The 15,468-nt window shown below is 39.7% G+C and overlaps 1 protein-coding gene across 3 annotated transcripts in view; it reads left to right on the forward strand.

Annotated features, from left to right (window-relative positions):
* Window positions 1-15,468, forward strand: part of ttc39a (tetratricopeptide repeat domain 39A) — a 27,967-nt gene that overhangs the window by 3,255 nt on the left and 9,244 nt on the right. For 2 of the 3 annotated variants that reach the window (XM_034881321.1, XM_034881322.1), the window contains exons 1-8: window positions 4,458-4,731; window positions 8,022-8,126; window positions 13,063-13,194; window positions 13,928-13,968; window positions 14,104-14,171; window positions 14,283-14,347; window positions 14,509-14,608; window positions 14,945-15,010. In XM_034881321.1, coding sequence (XP_034737212.1) covers window positions 4,694-4,731; window positions 8,022-8,126; window positions 13,063-13,194; window positions 13,928-13,968; window positions 14,104-14,171; window positions 14,283-14,347; window positions 14,509-14,608; window positions 14,945-15,010 — 615 coding nt within the window. In that variant the 5' untranslated portion in view covers window positions 4,458-4,693. Of the gene's footprint in view, window positions 1-4,457; window positions 4,732-8,021; window positions 8,127-13,062; window positions 13,195-13,927; window positions 13,969-14,103; window positions 14,172-14,282; window positions 14,348-14,508; window positions 14,609-14,944; window positions 15,011-15,468 lie in introns of those variants that run through there. The other variant, XM_034881323.1, reaches the window with a different exon arrangement.

Raw genomic sequence — 15,468 nt, forward strand, 5'->3', positions numbered from 1 at the left:
CCACATTTGTTTTTCTATGGTGAATGTTATACGCTTCTGTATGTATGAGAGTGAGCTGCTGTGAACAGATTGCATATTACAGCTGACTATTCTGAAAAACAAATAGGGGCATGTTGAGGTAAAGGCCATGAGAAGATCACTAGTAGCTTCCCCCTGCTGTTTGACAAATCAATAATTAAGAATCATCTCTCAACTCTCTCTCTCTGCCAGTTATGACTAGATAAATGTTCATTATTTGCTTATTCACATTCAACAGTTTAATCCCACATTCTCTGTCAAGGCATGTAAAGCATTTATCGTGAGCCCGAGGGGAGGTTGGCTGTGTTTGGATCTGAGGGAGGGAAATAAAGGAAAAGAGCAAAGAACAACCATCAGCACAACTAATTCTAAGTAGAACAAATCCAGGTTCAAGGTCTCTGAATGTAGCACTTTCCCATTACATATTCATTTCAAAGAAGAAATGCACAAAGTGATGCAGAAAATGAAATGTTTGATGTTAGAAATTTAACAACCCCGATGTTAAACCCAAAGTTACGCCCTTGGACTGGTGTCTTCCATTCTATTTTGCAAGACAGCCAATTTCCCAAAACCCGTCAGCTATGTATGACAAAGATTTAGCCTCTGGTGCCAACGACCGGTATTTCCAAGTGGGTCTCCACGGTGCGGCAGGACCTTCGATACGGTTGCAGTTGTTGCAGTTTGCTTAGGTTTAGGCGCCAAAACCACTTGGTTAGGTTTAGGGGGTGAGTCGAGCTAAATCTTTGTCAGACGATATGATGAATTCAGAGATTGCCAATGCGTTCCACCTCTTTTGGTCTCCACAAAGATTGTTTACCAGCCTCCTCAAACATGATTGGTCACTATTACTCAGACTACCAAGTGAAACCAGAACGCTTCTGATACCAAAATCTTGTCCCGTTGCCCGCAGATTCTGCATTCATATGCCGATATCTGTTTACAGAGATTTAAAGAAAGCAAATAAACTTGTTTCCAAAAATGTCAAACCATTTCTTCATTAATGGACTGTGTTGCAATATATATATTTGTTGCTTTGTGAGACAAATTAATTTCACATTTCAAGTAATAAATTCATACCTTGATTTCTGCTGCATTATTCTCAGTAGACAGGATTTTCGTCGGAGAATGATTAAGAAATATGTTAACAGTCATTACAACACTTTTGTTCTGACACCAGTGATTAGCACTACAAATATCTGGGATGATTTCATACTGTGTGCTGCATAAAAGCAATAGAGATTTGCTAATGATTATATTAGGCCAAAGCCTAGATTGTTTGAAGCGGCAACATTTCTACAGTAAAGTCGTCAAATTCAACTCTCCACCATCAGCAGCATTTCAAATCTCATCATCTCCACTGTAAACCCATGACTGTCTGTGCTCCTCACAGCACACACTTGAGCAATATGGAAGCAACAATTAAAGGGATATTCTACCAATAGTCGACCAGCTTTGTTACACAATAATGTTGGTAGTATGTGCTCATGAACTATGTCAAACTTCCCTCTCCAAATCTCCAAATCTCCCTACTCACAGGCCTTTCTAGGACTGTTGCTTGAACTAGAGATTGTACTTGCGCATGCAGACACAAATAGTCTAGAAGCGGAGATAGAGATCTCAAACTCAGACTGTGTATTACATATTGCTTTCTGTGACGTGCTTGCATTACGTCACCCACCGGCGGAAACATTTATTGGTCCGCTGCGGCACAGTGCATTCTGGTTGTTGTAAGTTTTCAGTTGTATGTTTTCATATCATAGCTTCTTTTCTCAGTTTTCTCTGTTCATGTAGCACCAATTTAAAACCTGTTTGCCTCATACTACTGCATAGTCAGCCCAGTTTATGGAAAGTCCTTCTTTCCAACAGTAAAATACTTCTTTGAGCTTTTTTTTTTTTACTACAGTCTATAAAGATAGATGGATTTCCCTTCATTCCAAAGTGCTTTGCAGTCATGAGTGTGATCTTTATGCTCTCTTGATGTTAGCAGTGATGTTAGTGTGTGTTTGTGTGTGTCCATGGAGAGAAATTATATTTTCTTAAATCAGCAGAGGGTTTCATGTTTCAAAAAAGCAAACATTCCATTGTTGTTAGATTCTCATATGTTTGAATTTGCTGCTTGTCTTTGTCTCATGTGATACATTAGACAAATATTAAAACCTTAATATATTTGGGTTTTGGACTGTTAGTTGGACAAAACAGCAATATGAAGACATCACCTCCGGCTTGAAAAACATTTATGACTATTTTATGACATTTTGTAGACCAAAAAATGACCTCATTCATTTAGAAAAGGATCAATAGTTGAGTCTTTTGAGAAGATTAAAAGCTATTTAAGCTATTTAATTTAAGTGCACTGATTAAAAATTAGGTCTTCCTGAAAGAATTTAAACTGAGCTGCATTAGTCTAGAATTTGGAAACCCTTGAGTGTTTTATTAGTTTCAAAAACACTTTCATGTGGGCTGATTGAATGCTACAATTGGCACATTTGTTGTCAGTGTTTACTCATGCTTGCCACTTTTTCTAAATGATTATTGATATTAGCACTTTTCTGACAATAGATAATGGACCTTTTTCACAGCAGACATTTTGATTAGTCACAACCGGAATCACACTGGTGTAATTAATGCGACAGCTCCTACGCTTTTCCTGTGAAATAACCAACACAACGGCAGAGCTTTGAAACTATTAAGCTAAATGGAGTGTACCCCTTATTATTTTTGATGATTACACCTATGATTTTCATGTCAAAACACAGTAAAAAAGGGCCTATTTGTGTTTAATGTGAGAGTTGTGAGTTGCAGTTTGTTATGATCAAACACAATGGGGCCTTTATCTTGCACCCAGCACAGCACGGTGTGAAGCCCGACGCAAGTCTCTTTGCTTTTTTAAGACTATCTGGCACCCACGTTTTTTAAATAGAAAAAGGCACCTGTGCCCATCTTTGCGCCCATGGGCAAGCTGGTCTACGGAGGTGGGTTCAGTTGAATTATTGGCATTTTGCTATCTTGAGACAGTGGGTAGTGATTGCACCCTTGACCCACAAAAAACTGCTCTAAAGTCAATAGACCAGCATGTTATTGTTATTTTAACAATAAAATACAATAAAATGTATTTACAAATAAAAATATTAGGGTGCAAATCCACCATCATAATAGCAATGCGCCAAGGTACAAACGCGCCTGGCTGTTAAAGTGCTCATATTATGCAAATGTTTAGGTTCATAATTGTATTTTGAGGTTATATCAGAATAAGTTTACATGGTTTAATTTTCATAAAACACAATTTTTTTTACTGCACATTGCTGAAGTACCTCTTTTCACCCTCTGTGTTGAGCGCTCTGTTTTAGCTACAGAGTGAGACATCACATTTTTCATCTGTGTTGGAAGTTGCACATGCGCAGTACCTGGGTAAGCGCTGTTACCCAGTCAGAAGCAGAGTATGAGGGCGTGCCACACTAGCTAGGAGAGCATTAGAACGTTTGAGTGTTTTCTGTTGGAGAGGATAAGTCCCTTGGGACGGACTTTGGGCTTTTTCACTTTGTAAACCTATTACATGCACAAAAAAGACATCTAACACTATAGGAAAGGGGAAAAAGAATTAGCACTTTAAAAGGAATGGGAGATGACACTCTGATTGGTTTATTGCATGTTATGCTCAAAACACACCTATGAATTAATCAAGACACTAAGTCCAACCGTTTTGAACCACGCTCCCGGCAAACGGACCCTTCTTTTGCCGTCAAACTAGCAAAAGAGGATTTGGACACGCTCTCAACGCACCTGTGCCATGCACTTCACGCTGTGCACTTTAAGATCGTTAAAATATGGCCCAATAGGTAAAAATAGGTTTTATGCATTCACATTCTGAGCTGGTGTACTGCATCTATGTCTTCTATTTCTGGACTCTCTGGTCGCTGCAGTGTTCAGTCTCTGCCACTGCAGCAGATTGGATGGCTGAGAGACTTGCTACGCAGCAGCACTCTTTTCTTCCATCTTTTAAGCCTCACTTTCCCTCTTTTACCTATAGCAGCACAAAGTTTTGTGTTGGGCATGAATTAATTACTTTTAACTTATTTCGTCTTTTAACTGTCACCCTGTCCTTGTTTTTTCTTCCTTTTGTTGTTTCACATTTTGTGCAAAAAAGGCCATGAATCGTGGGCCTTTAGCCCCTCCTCTGACTTTGGATAAACCAATTGGAGCAGAGACTGCAGTGGGCAGCATGACATGATCGGAAGAGGTGGGACAGGCCTTTTGTGTGTGTGCGTGTGTGTGTGTGTGTGTTAGAGGCAGCACAGATAGACTGTGTTATCTAAAGCTAATGTGTAATAGTCATCCCAATCTTGTTAAGGACTGCTGTTGCTGCTGCATCCTTACTCCTCCTCCTCTCTTTCTCCCTCCCTCCCTGTCCCCTTCAACCCCCCCCCCCCCCTCTCTCTCTCTCTCTCTCTCTCGTTCTCTCACCCGACTGCCCTTCTGCTGCTGCTTCTGCTCTTGTTGCTGCTGCTGCTACAGAAAGAGACGTAGACGATTACACTGCACTGCTGGAAAGGCCTCAGGCTCTCATTCACTTCTTCAGCTTTCTCTGCTCTGTCCCTCTTTGCTACACACACACACACACACACACACACACACACACACACACACACACACACACACACACACACACTTTTGCCAGATGAAAATGTCAGAAGAAGAAGAGACTCTCTCAAGTGGGTAAGATAACTGCTGCATGTTTGGATGTTGTGTGTCATTCAGCTGGCCTCTTTCAGATGCTCTGTTTCCGTAAGTGTTCTGTAAGTGTTCTTCTTGTGACGTTCAGGCATGTGGACAAACCCGCTCGGTCTATTCTAGAAGCAGCTTGGCTCTTTTGTGTCCTCTTGAGGCCTCTGAAACATCTTATACCACACACAGTTAACACAGATAAACTAATGCTTTGTCACTCTTGCAGGTGTGTGTGTGTGTGTGTGTGTGTGTGTGTGTGTGTGTGTGTGTGTGTGTGTGTGTGTGTGTGTGTGTGTGTGTGTGTGTGTGTGTGTGTGTGTGTGTGTGTGTGTGTGTGTGTGTGTGTTTGTGCGTGCGTGCGTGCGTGCGTGCGTGCGTGCGTGCGTTCTGGGTTCCATGAGCTGATGCATGGGTGTGTATATGAACGGGTTGTGTGCTAAGTGGTTTTATTTGTGCATGTGTGTTTGTGCAACTCGCTGATAATGATCATCATTGTGCAAGTTGTTCTCTAGAGAAATTAACCCAGAATTTCAGCTGACTTGAAGTTCAATTAAATTATTGGGACAATGCGTGGTATGCACATCCTGAATCCAACAAACTCTCCTCATTGTGCGGGTTGTCATGCCTTTTCTTCCTTTCATACAATTGTCAATTTCCTTCATTTCAAGGACATTTTCCTGTACTATGATGATTGTTGCTGACTGGCTGAGTGCTGGTGTCTGTGTCCTTAGGCCTCAGATTGGCTTCAAGACGTAAACCTGCCAAAGTCTTTTTATCCCATCAATTGGGACCTAGTCTAGCATTGCCAGTCCTTCCTCCACAGCGCTGAAGATACAGATATATAGATAGACCATACTCCATCTCTGACACAGCGCTGTGGAGATAGGTCTGGCAATGCGAGACTAAGTTGAAAGGGAAGGTGAAGGTCTAGGGAATGGATATAGTCAATGCAGAGTTAGCACAAGAACACTTAGAGAAGTTGGATTTCGGAGACAAACCTGATATTGATAGTTGTGCTTCTACACATGGCTTCTCTTCTCGTTTTTCTGTAAGCTTGTTTTTAAGTAAAAGTGACAGTCACTGCACCTACATTCAACAGAAAGAAGAGTATTGCCACACAGTAGAGGACACTCTGGTTGGATTTAGTCAGTTTTCACTTGGGGAAGATAGCGACTCTACAACATTAATCTTGAAATCAATGGCGTACACAAATACACATATACAGTCGGTTACCTTGTTTTAATATGCTCCTGGCAGTATTAGTAATGCCTCTGTTATTGATCCCTTAATGTCTCATTCTTTTATTGTTAGCAGGGACTTCATTATAAATGGCTGAATGTAAATTAATTAAATCTATATAAACATAAACAAATTAATAAATGTCTTCATTTGTGTTACTTATTTACAACAGGGTAGTGGTTGTCTAATATAATATTTTTTTCTTTTTTGTGTGTGTGTTTTTATGTGTTGGAAATCTTAACTGTGAGGACACCTAAAACCACACACATACTTACAGTAACTTTCTTGTTAGCAATGACAGCAGTTGTCACTGTGATTCTTTGTTCTTTTATCAGGAAGTTCAGCTTGCTGCTAGTAATATGGTGAACACAGCGGTCACCCTCATGTCATTAGCCAGAGCTGCATCAGTGTGTGTGTGTGTGTGTGTGTGTGTGTGTGTATATGTTGGTATGTGATCAGTGTATTGTTTGTGTGTCTTATTGCCAGGAATGTAAAGTGAATGGTATTTTAGTATATTAGTCACTGCTGTTATAAACATCAGTCTTAGTTGGTTTTGCTCAGTTTCTGCTCTCCTAGTCTTCTGCGCTCGTCTAATGTTTGCTGCTGAGTTAAAAAGGCAATACTGACTGACTAAATGTTGGGAAATTGTCATGCTCATGTTTAAAGCACAAAACCATTGCATTTCAGGATGAAACAAAATAAGAATAAGGTTCCTATTTACAAAAACAAAACACATCAATAACATAACAGAAAGTAAAGAAGTAGAATACAAAACTAAATAGTATTAGTCTTTTAGATTTATCATCAACCTAGCTCATTTGTTCAGCTTGTTCCTCCTCCCAGCAGTCCAAAGCTCTTACGCTAGCAGCAAAAACACCAACGCAGCTAATTTAGCAGTTAGCGGCAGTGTTAGCGGCAGTTAGCGGCAGTTAGCGGCAGTTAGCGGCAGTTAGCTTTACTTCAGCAACAAGTAAAGTTTTCCGTCCATCAGAAAACTCTGCAAATCACAGAGAGTCAAGGCAGAGAAACCGGAGGATATCAGAGGAAAACCGGAAAACATTTTCTCCATTAAATATGATCCAGTTGTGGCCAGGTTAGCTCAGTTGGTAGAGCATAAATAGAGGTTTACTCCTTGACATGGCGCCAAGGGTTCGACTCCGGCCTGCGGCCCTTTGCTGCATGTCATTCCTCCTCTCCCTCCTCTTTCATGTCTTCATCTGTACTGTGGAAATAAAATGCCCAAAAGCATAATTAAAAAAATATGATCCAGTTTTACTAAAATCAGTGGTAAAGTTTTAAAGTTACGTACTTCTCCCATGAGATTGGACCTGCTTGCCAAAGTTACATTGCAAGAACAGGGTATCAGGGCTCACAGTGTGAATGATAGAGGCACCGTTCTCAACGTATTACACATCAATGTGACATTAAAATGATTATGAAGCTGTTGTTTTAAAGTAAAATAGTTACGCAATGTTGCTATAATGTATATTTTCTTTTTTCTTTTTCTTCTTTTTATGCTGTTTACTGTTTTCACCCTAAAGTGAAGGAACAAAATGCACATTCAAATTGTTCTATTATAAGTGCTACAGCTAGTGGAATCAAAGAGGAGGGAGGATTGTGTTGAAGGAAGGAGTGCATCATCAGTTTTGCCCCATTATACAGCGGTCACGTGAGGAGCATGTGCAATGTGTAATGAACTCCCAATACACAACATTAGGAGTAGTTCAGACAGCTCAAAACAGTGAGTTGTTTGTGGAAGAGGAAACAGAAGTCATTCAGTGATAGAAAAGAGTAAGGTGACGTGGATCTTTTTTGGGTCTTCATACAGTATAATTTGAGAAAAAAACTTACTTAAAGAAGGTTTTAGGGAATGTGACAGTGAAATAGTATTGCACTTGACTTGACTGACTGAGCACTTGTACAACACATTTAACAACGGTATCAATGTTCAATAAAACGGATATTTTCAATTAGATAATAATGTATTTTCAGCACTCTTTTTCTTTTTTTATCCAGATTGTATATTTGTTTTGGTTCTGCAGGTGCTTGCAGTCAGACTTGTCGCTGGCTCTGGAGGACTGTATGGCCGCCCTGGATCTGTTCCTCAAAAACGACTTTGAGGAGGCGCAGACCCGGCTTAGATGCAGGTATGTGACCAATGTGAACACACGCTAATACAACTGCAGTTCTCAGCTCTGGTTAAACTCTATCCCACCTGGCTTTGTGTGCTTTCATAGACACATATAAGAGTAAAACATTGAATGATATGCTTGCTAGCAACTGTATTTGTTGCATGTAGGATGATGGATGAATACTGTTCAGCTGCTTCAGTTTCAGGGTCCCGGTGTAGTGCATGTTGACTTGTGTCATGGCTTACATGGGCACGTGAACAGAACAGAGACATCAATAATGGTATTAGTAACACCTGTGCTTTTCATACTTAGACAAGTCCAAACGTTGTCCGATATAAAAAAAGGCCTATAGATGTAGTGCTTTTGTTTAGTTTTATTTCACTCCAATGTTAAAACTGTACATGCTTTAATGTCGCCAACACGATGGTTTAGCAAAACTCTTTGCCATTGCTGAATTACCTTTGTTGATTTATCACAAATTTCCTCAGCTAATACATTAAAATGTTTGCTGATGAGTCTGCCTTCCTAAATGCAATTAGATCAATATTTTAATGGTTTAATGCTCCAATTTAAAATGAATACACAAGCAATACATTTAAAGTGTGTCCTTGGCACAGTAACAGGTCAGAAACAGATAATAGTGCTCACATCAGGGGGGGGATAAAGGAACTAGTGTGTTTGCTTCTGATGCTGATTAGGTGATTTTATGATCGGCATGCTGCTTTCCGTTACATTTACAAACACAAACCTCTCTGGGCTTACACCCTTCCTCCAGTTTTGAATTCTAACACTGCGTCGTCAAGTTACTCCATTGTTCACTGCTTATTCTCTCTATTATCAGAAATGTTATCCCTTTTCCTTATTATTCTCCACCCTTGCTCTTCTCTCTGGAGCTGCGGGCCACTCCTTAGCCTAGTTTTTTCTTTTCAGTGCCGGCTTACATCGAGACAGGAAGATAGAATGGCTTCCTATCAGCCTGTACATTCATTTTGATTATTTATTACTATACGACTAGATTGATAACCATTGTGAGTTTGGTGTTGTTGTTAGGAGCCATTTTGTGCTGCAAGTTTCGGAACAGTTTAAATTTATGTAATTTGTTCAACTTCTAAGCTCAGACTCTGTCATGGAGACTTAAATTGCAACATTACATAAATACGCTGTTGCTAAGTCTTCCCTGTTGCCATAACCACAACACGTTTTAGTATTTGAATCTGGATTTGTGACATATTTCAACCTAAAAGAAAACCTGTCTAATTCCAACCCCTTTAGCTAATGCTTCTTGAGGCTTGACAGTCTGTGAGCTCAGCGGGTGTCCTCATTTTTGTTTCGCTATTCTTCCCACAGCTCTGTGTGTGCTATTGCTACCTCTTCCAGTTGATAAAGTGCACCTGAACAAACATAAGCTGCAAATATGATTGTGTTGGTAGCTGTTTGAGTCCAGATGAATACAGCACTCTAATCAAATTGAGACAGGACTATATTTTGTGGGGTTTTATACAAAACCCAATTACGCCCACAAACTCCTCTGATTCTGCTGGTTTTGTGAAGAAGCCGATGGCTTAAGGCATCTGACTTACCGGTATGCAACATTATGTAAGGAGTGATGACATCTGCTGCATTGTGAGCGGATGAAGATGACCAAGCAGCCCTGAGAATGTGAAAGACCTTCCTCGTCCTCTTCACTGTTTGTCTGTCCTCTGCTTTAGTCTATTTGGGCTTTCCCATTCTCTTCTTCTTTGATCTCCTTTCCCTTTCTCCAGCTGTGCTCTGACGCAGTCAGGTGGGACAAGGTTATACTAGAGTCTCTGCAGCAAACACACTGAAACAAAAATTATCAAGACTCTTTTAGAGAGCATTCATTATATGGATGCACTTTTATCAATGAAATGTCCATTACCTTTACCCCTACATTCCTGTTTATGGTCAATGGCAGCTGGACCCTATTGGTAGAAGACGGGGTTGCCATCCCAGGGTCTATGCATTTATACTCATACGAATGCACAGTTTTAAATCTCAAATAACGTCTGCCAGGAGTGCGACTGTGGAAGGAAACTGCAACATACTTGTATTTCCCATGGAAAACTATCTGGGTATTGAACATCCGTCCGTTTTCCAGCGAGGTAATAACTGAGCTACTTATTGTCATTATGGGGACTATTATCTTGATGCAATATTTGAATTTAGATATTTTAGAATATGGATGGATGTAAAATCTTTTTGGTTTACCTAGGTTTTAAAAGGGTTAGCTTAGTTTTTGAAACCTAAGTTGATTTGAATACTACTCATTTGCAAGGTAGGGGGGCGCCTGTACTGTAGCTCAGGTAGACTCAGTAGATGTGCCAGCCATCTATGACACGGTTGGTAGTTATATACATTCACAGGGGTCTTTAAGCAAGACACTGATTCAATGAAACACAAATTGCACCAATGTACTATATGTCTGATGAACTTTATCAGAACTATTGAAGAAACAAAATAGTTGACACAGATGAGGTCTGTGAAGTGAAGCTGATTTTGCTTAAGATTTGCTTTAATATTTCTGACTAGAGGTTCTGTAGTCTGAGCTATTGCCCATGCATCAATATTGCCACCAGTGAGCTACTCATACCATACTATATAATTATATAAGCGAAGCTACTGTATCTCTTTAAATTGCTACTCTTTTACAGGCTATGTGTTTCTCCTTCTTTGAGTTGTTGTCAAGGAGCCATTGTGGACTGAACATTGTGGAAACATACCATCCAACAGCAAGCTTAGCTTTATTTGCCAGCTCTCTGTTCAAACATGCCACCAGACCAACTACAGTCAAAACAGTGCAATCGTATTCTCCCATCATGCTGTCCTGCCCCATTCCTCACAGCTACAGCAGGGAGTGGATTCAAGAGGTGCACTGTAGAAGTAGGAAGTACATACAGTATACAATACGGCAACTGACTAAGGCATTGACGTTGTGGTATATAGTAATATTGTAATATGGCATAAGTGTTGTCTTTTCCTTGTTTTAACAGCTGCATTAGAGTAATTTGATGTAGTTTTCTGAACCTACCAGACTTTTCTTGCTTTTCCATTATTTGCATTTACCCACTAACCCACTTCTGATTATTATTTACATACATTTTATTAATATCTAATTTCAGAATTCAGCTGCAACTTTGGGTTGCAGTAGCTCAGCCTGTAGGGAGTTGGGTCAGGAACCGGAGGGTTGCTGGTTTAAGTCTGAACCCCCAACTTCCCAGTCTCTGGCAGATGCAGCCCCCTCACTCTGACAACTCTCCATTAGTGCATGTGTTTGTATTTTAGACCTTTGTGTAATGTGTATCCTTACAACAGATTGAAAACATTGTAATTTTCCTTGCAGGATTAAAAAACTATTAATTATTATTATTATTGATTTGAGAAAGTACAAAACAGCTCTTCCTTTGCATCACGGAACCTTTTTGCGAAAATATGTGGGATATCTGGCTTCAGTGCTGTCAGACGGGTGTGGACCTTTTTGGGGTTTGATATTAATATCTTTAATGTCCCCTAGGGGCAATTTGGTGTCAACACAGTCAACATCATACAATAAATAAACAAAAGACAAGAATGCATACAAAAAACAGTAGGTCAACGTAACAAAATTGCAATAAAATATAAAAGCACCAACAGAACATCATTCCTTTGTGCAATACCACTTTGTTTAGGTTTGAGATGATGTTGATTGAAAAATATCTGAGTGCTGCTGTGAAATATTTGGGATTCATAGCCACTTTCAGCACGGCTACAAGAAACTCAATTCACTTCACAGCTCTATCTTAAAAGGTTTCTCAGCTTGAGTTTCGGCTGTCGTTTTACATAAGCGTGACACAATGGAGTAAGGCAGGCAAATCTCTCTGAACCTCATTCTGTACCACCGCCTTCTCTGACTCTCTGCTGTTGCTTCCTGGTTGTTACTGAGTTGATTATTATTTACCGATTGGTCAGTGTATTACAACTAATAATGTTAATTATTAACTTAGGGGAAGAGTTGAAGCTCAGCATTCTGCTCTCTGACTATTATTAAAACCTGATGTAGCCTATTGCTTAATGTTATGTCACTGACAGTCTAAAAATGACATTGAGGATACCACTTTCACCTTTTTATCAGATATAAATAAAAGTGAAGTTAAACAGCATTAACGCAGCGGTGTGTCTCTGTGCTCTACTTTCATCGGTTGAAAAACCTGTTTTTAAATTGAGTTTTAATGAAAGACAACTGGTTGGACTTCAAAGTGAAGTCCCAGCGGTTGGTCACATGGTCCATATGTGATGAACAACGTTGAAATTATGCAGTTATGCAGACAGACAACATTCTTCTCTACACACCTTGGCATTTATGTTTTACCAATGACTTTGACATGTCTTTGTGTGTGTTTGTTCATGTGTGTCATACAATACATAGAGGTACATACAGAATATATAAAGCTGTTTAAACTATTCCTAAAATTAAAGTAATGCAATTCTTTCAAAAAATAACTGGAACAGCAAGCTGTTTTCACTGGAGCTTTTCACAAGTACAATCACTGGAACTAGTGTGTGTGATGTTGAGCACTTTTACTCCTCATCATCACCTGCAAGCACTTTTGTTAAACTCAGGGTGTGACGTGACACCAAAAAAAGCAGCTATAAATAGACACGTACCGTTTTCCTGACTAGTGTTGTGGCTTTAGTCTTACTAGTATTCAATCACACATCTCTTTAGCTGGAATTGATTATCTGACTACATTTTTTCATGTTCTGTGGCCATGTGGCTCTCTGTTGTACTGCCTGATTAGGTGACTATTCTACAAATCTTTAACTCTTCTCTTAATCAAACAAAAGTTTTTTTTCTTCATCATCTCTGTCAACACACCAGATCTAAATTTGTGTTATCTTTAACTTCCTCTTGCAATGTAAATGAAAGAAATATCGTGTGTTGTCTTTTTTACAGAACCAAAGACAGCATGTACCACGCCCTGACCTATGCGACCATCCTGGAGATGCAGGCCATGATGACCTTTGACCCACACCACATCCAGACTGCAGGAAACACCATGAAAGAGGCCCAGGCCATCTGTCAGCGGTGAGACTTTCCCGCAACACCAGGGTGAAATAATCAGGATGACCTGTTGATAAACTGACAGGGGATTTTTTTAGTTCCTCTCAAGTCACTTGCAGAAGAGAATTTTGTCTCGTAAAAGCCAGTCGGTCCAGAGAGAAGCCGGTATAGAAACAAACAGAAAAGTTTGATTTTAGAAAATAAAATACTTTTTAAAAAGTAATTAAACAATGATGAAAGTGAGGTTGATCAAACATGTAGATATGTAGACACAAAATACGTGATACTGTATCTTTTGGTTCCCATTAGTTTCATCGTACCAGAACCAGAGAACATGCTGAGTTCATCTACAATCACTGACAAAAGGAATGTGACAAATGTCTGTTACAGTCACTCCCGGAGCCGCGGGGATAATCTGTCATGACTCAGAGCTGGACTAACAGTACATCTGATCAGCCCACCCAGACAAACACCCACTCTTCTTCAGACCAACAGTGATCTGAACTTAAAGCTGCAGTTTTCCTATTAAATGTTATTGTAAATGCAATGCATGGTCAGCACCTTTTGGTAATTTCACCCTGCAGCAGCTCAGCATCCTGTTTGGAAAGAGGCTGACTCACTGATTTGCATAGTGACAAAATAAGCAAAAAAACGCAGGACAGTGCTATGCTGCTGAAAAATTATCCTGAAGACTTTTATTGAAACAATCCCAATGAAAACTCATGGTTGGTATCGTGTTCTGTGCTTTCTCAATTAGGCAACGCAAGAAGTCAAGCTTCTCCAAAAGCTTCACAGAAGGTCAGTGAAGTCTGTACTGGCAGGATGATTCATATGTGTCACCATAATTCATAAAAACAGATGGCACATGTGTATATATTTGGGTTTGGCCATTACTCTTACTCAAGGTGACTGACACAATCCTTTTCACCTCAGAGGAACTCCATGCTGAGGTTTGCTACGCCGAGTGTCTCCTGCAGAGGGCGGCACTTACTTTCCTTCAGGTCAGGACCAAGCAGCCTGCAACTGAATCTGCCACCACTGATACTTTCATGTTTGATTCAACTCATTCTGTGTCTTACCCCTCCTGCTTTTTGGCTGCCTCTCTTGTTCAGGATGAAAACATGATCAGTTTCATCAAAGGGGGAATCAAAGTGAGGAACAGCTACCAGACATACAAGTGAGAATTCTAAAGTCCAGAATATCACTTTTGTTCTCTTCTCATCGTGCTTGTGTTGTTGCCACTCTCTTAGCAGACCTTGTTCTCTCTCTCTACCTCATTGCTTAGTAAACCCCTGCCTTTTTCCTTCTTAATCGGCTTCCTTTATCTTTACCTCACAGAGAGCTTCACACAGTCCTCCAGTCCTCTGGATACTCTCATGGCGACAACCACAACCATTTTGAGTGTGGTGTTAAACTGGGAGTAGGAGCTTTTAATCTAGTAAGTAGAAAACAAGTAGAAGTTTGTAATCACACATGAGTCAAAAAAAATTGTTTGGCATCATGAATTGTGGGACACAGGTCTTCCACAAAGTATCAAGCCTGAACCAAAGTAAAAGAAGATTGAAACATACTTGCTTGCCCTACATTTTTTGTGATGCTTGACACACTCATAATTAAACAGAAGCACATAAAGAGCAAAGTATAAATATTAAGTAAGATCAGCTATAATCTAAAATGCAGACAAGCAGTGGATTGTGGGCATTAGTTCTCTTTGTGCACAAGGACTCTGTAAGCATGCTACTAGTCTTTCAATTGTCTTGTTTACTTCATGCAGATGATTTCCATGTTGCCCACGCGGACGCTCAAGCTGCTGGAGATTGTCGGTTTCTCTGGTAATAAGGTGAGTTCTGCTGACAAGTGAGAGCCAGAAATGGCTGAAGGAAGGAGCAGCTGGCAGGACTAATGGGTCGAGTCAGAAATGCTTGATTTCTCTGGATTACGACTAGGCCTACTATTTATTGTGCTACAAGAACTGTTTTTATTTTTTGAATGTGTCACTATTGGTGTGGTTTATATAACGACTATACAAAATAATCTGAAGTGATATGTGATGACGATTCAGGTCCTGATGTTGTTTGGGGTATTTTTCTCATAATTTGATTGATTTACTTTCCTGTCATATACAGGTAAAAGCCAGTAAATTAGAATATTTTGAAAAACTTGATTTATTTCAGTTATTGCATTCAAAAGGCGTAATTTGTACATTCTATTTATTCATTTCACACAGACTGATGCATTCAAATGTTTATTTCATTTAATTTTGATGATTTGAAGTGGCAACAAATGAAAATCCAAAAT

The sequence above is a fragment of the Etheostoma cragini genome, chromosome 9 (genome assembly GCF_013103735.1).
Source record: "Etheostoma cragini isolate CJK2018 chromosome 9, CSU_Ecrag_1.0, whole genome shotgun sequence".
In the NCBI taxonomy this organism is placed as follows: Eukaryota; Metazoa; Chordata; class Actinopteri; order Perciformes; family Percidae; genus Etheostoma; species Etheostoma cragini.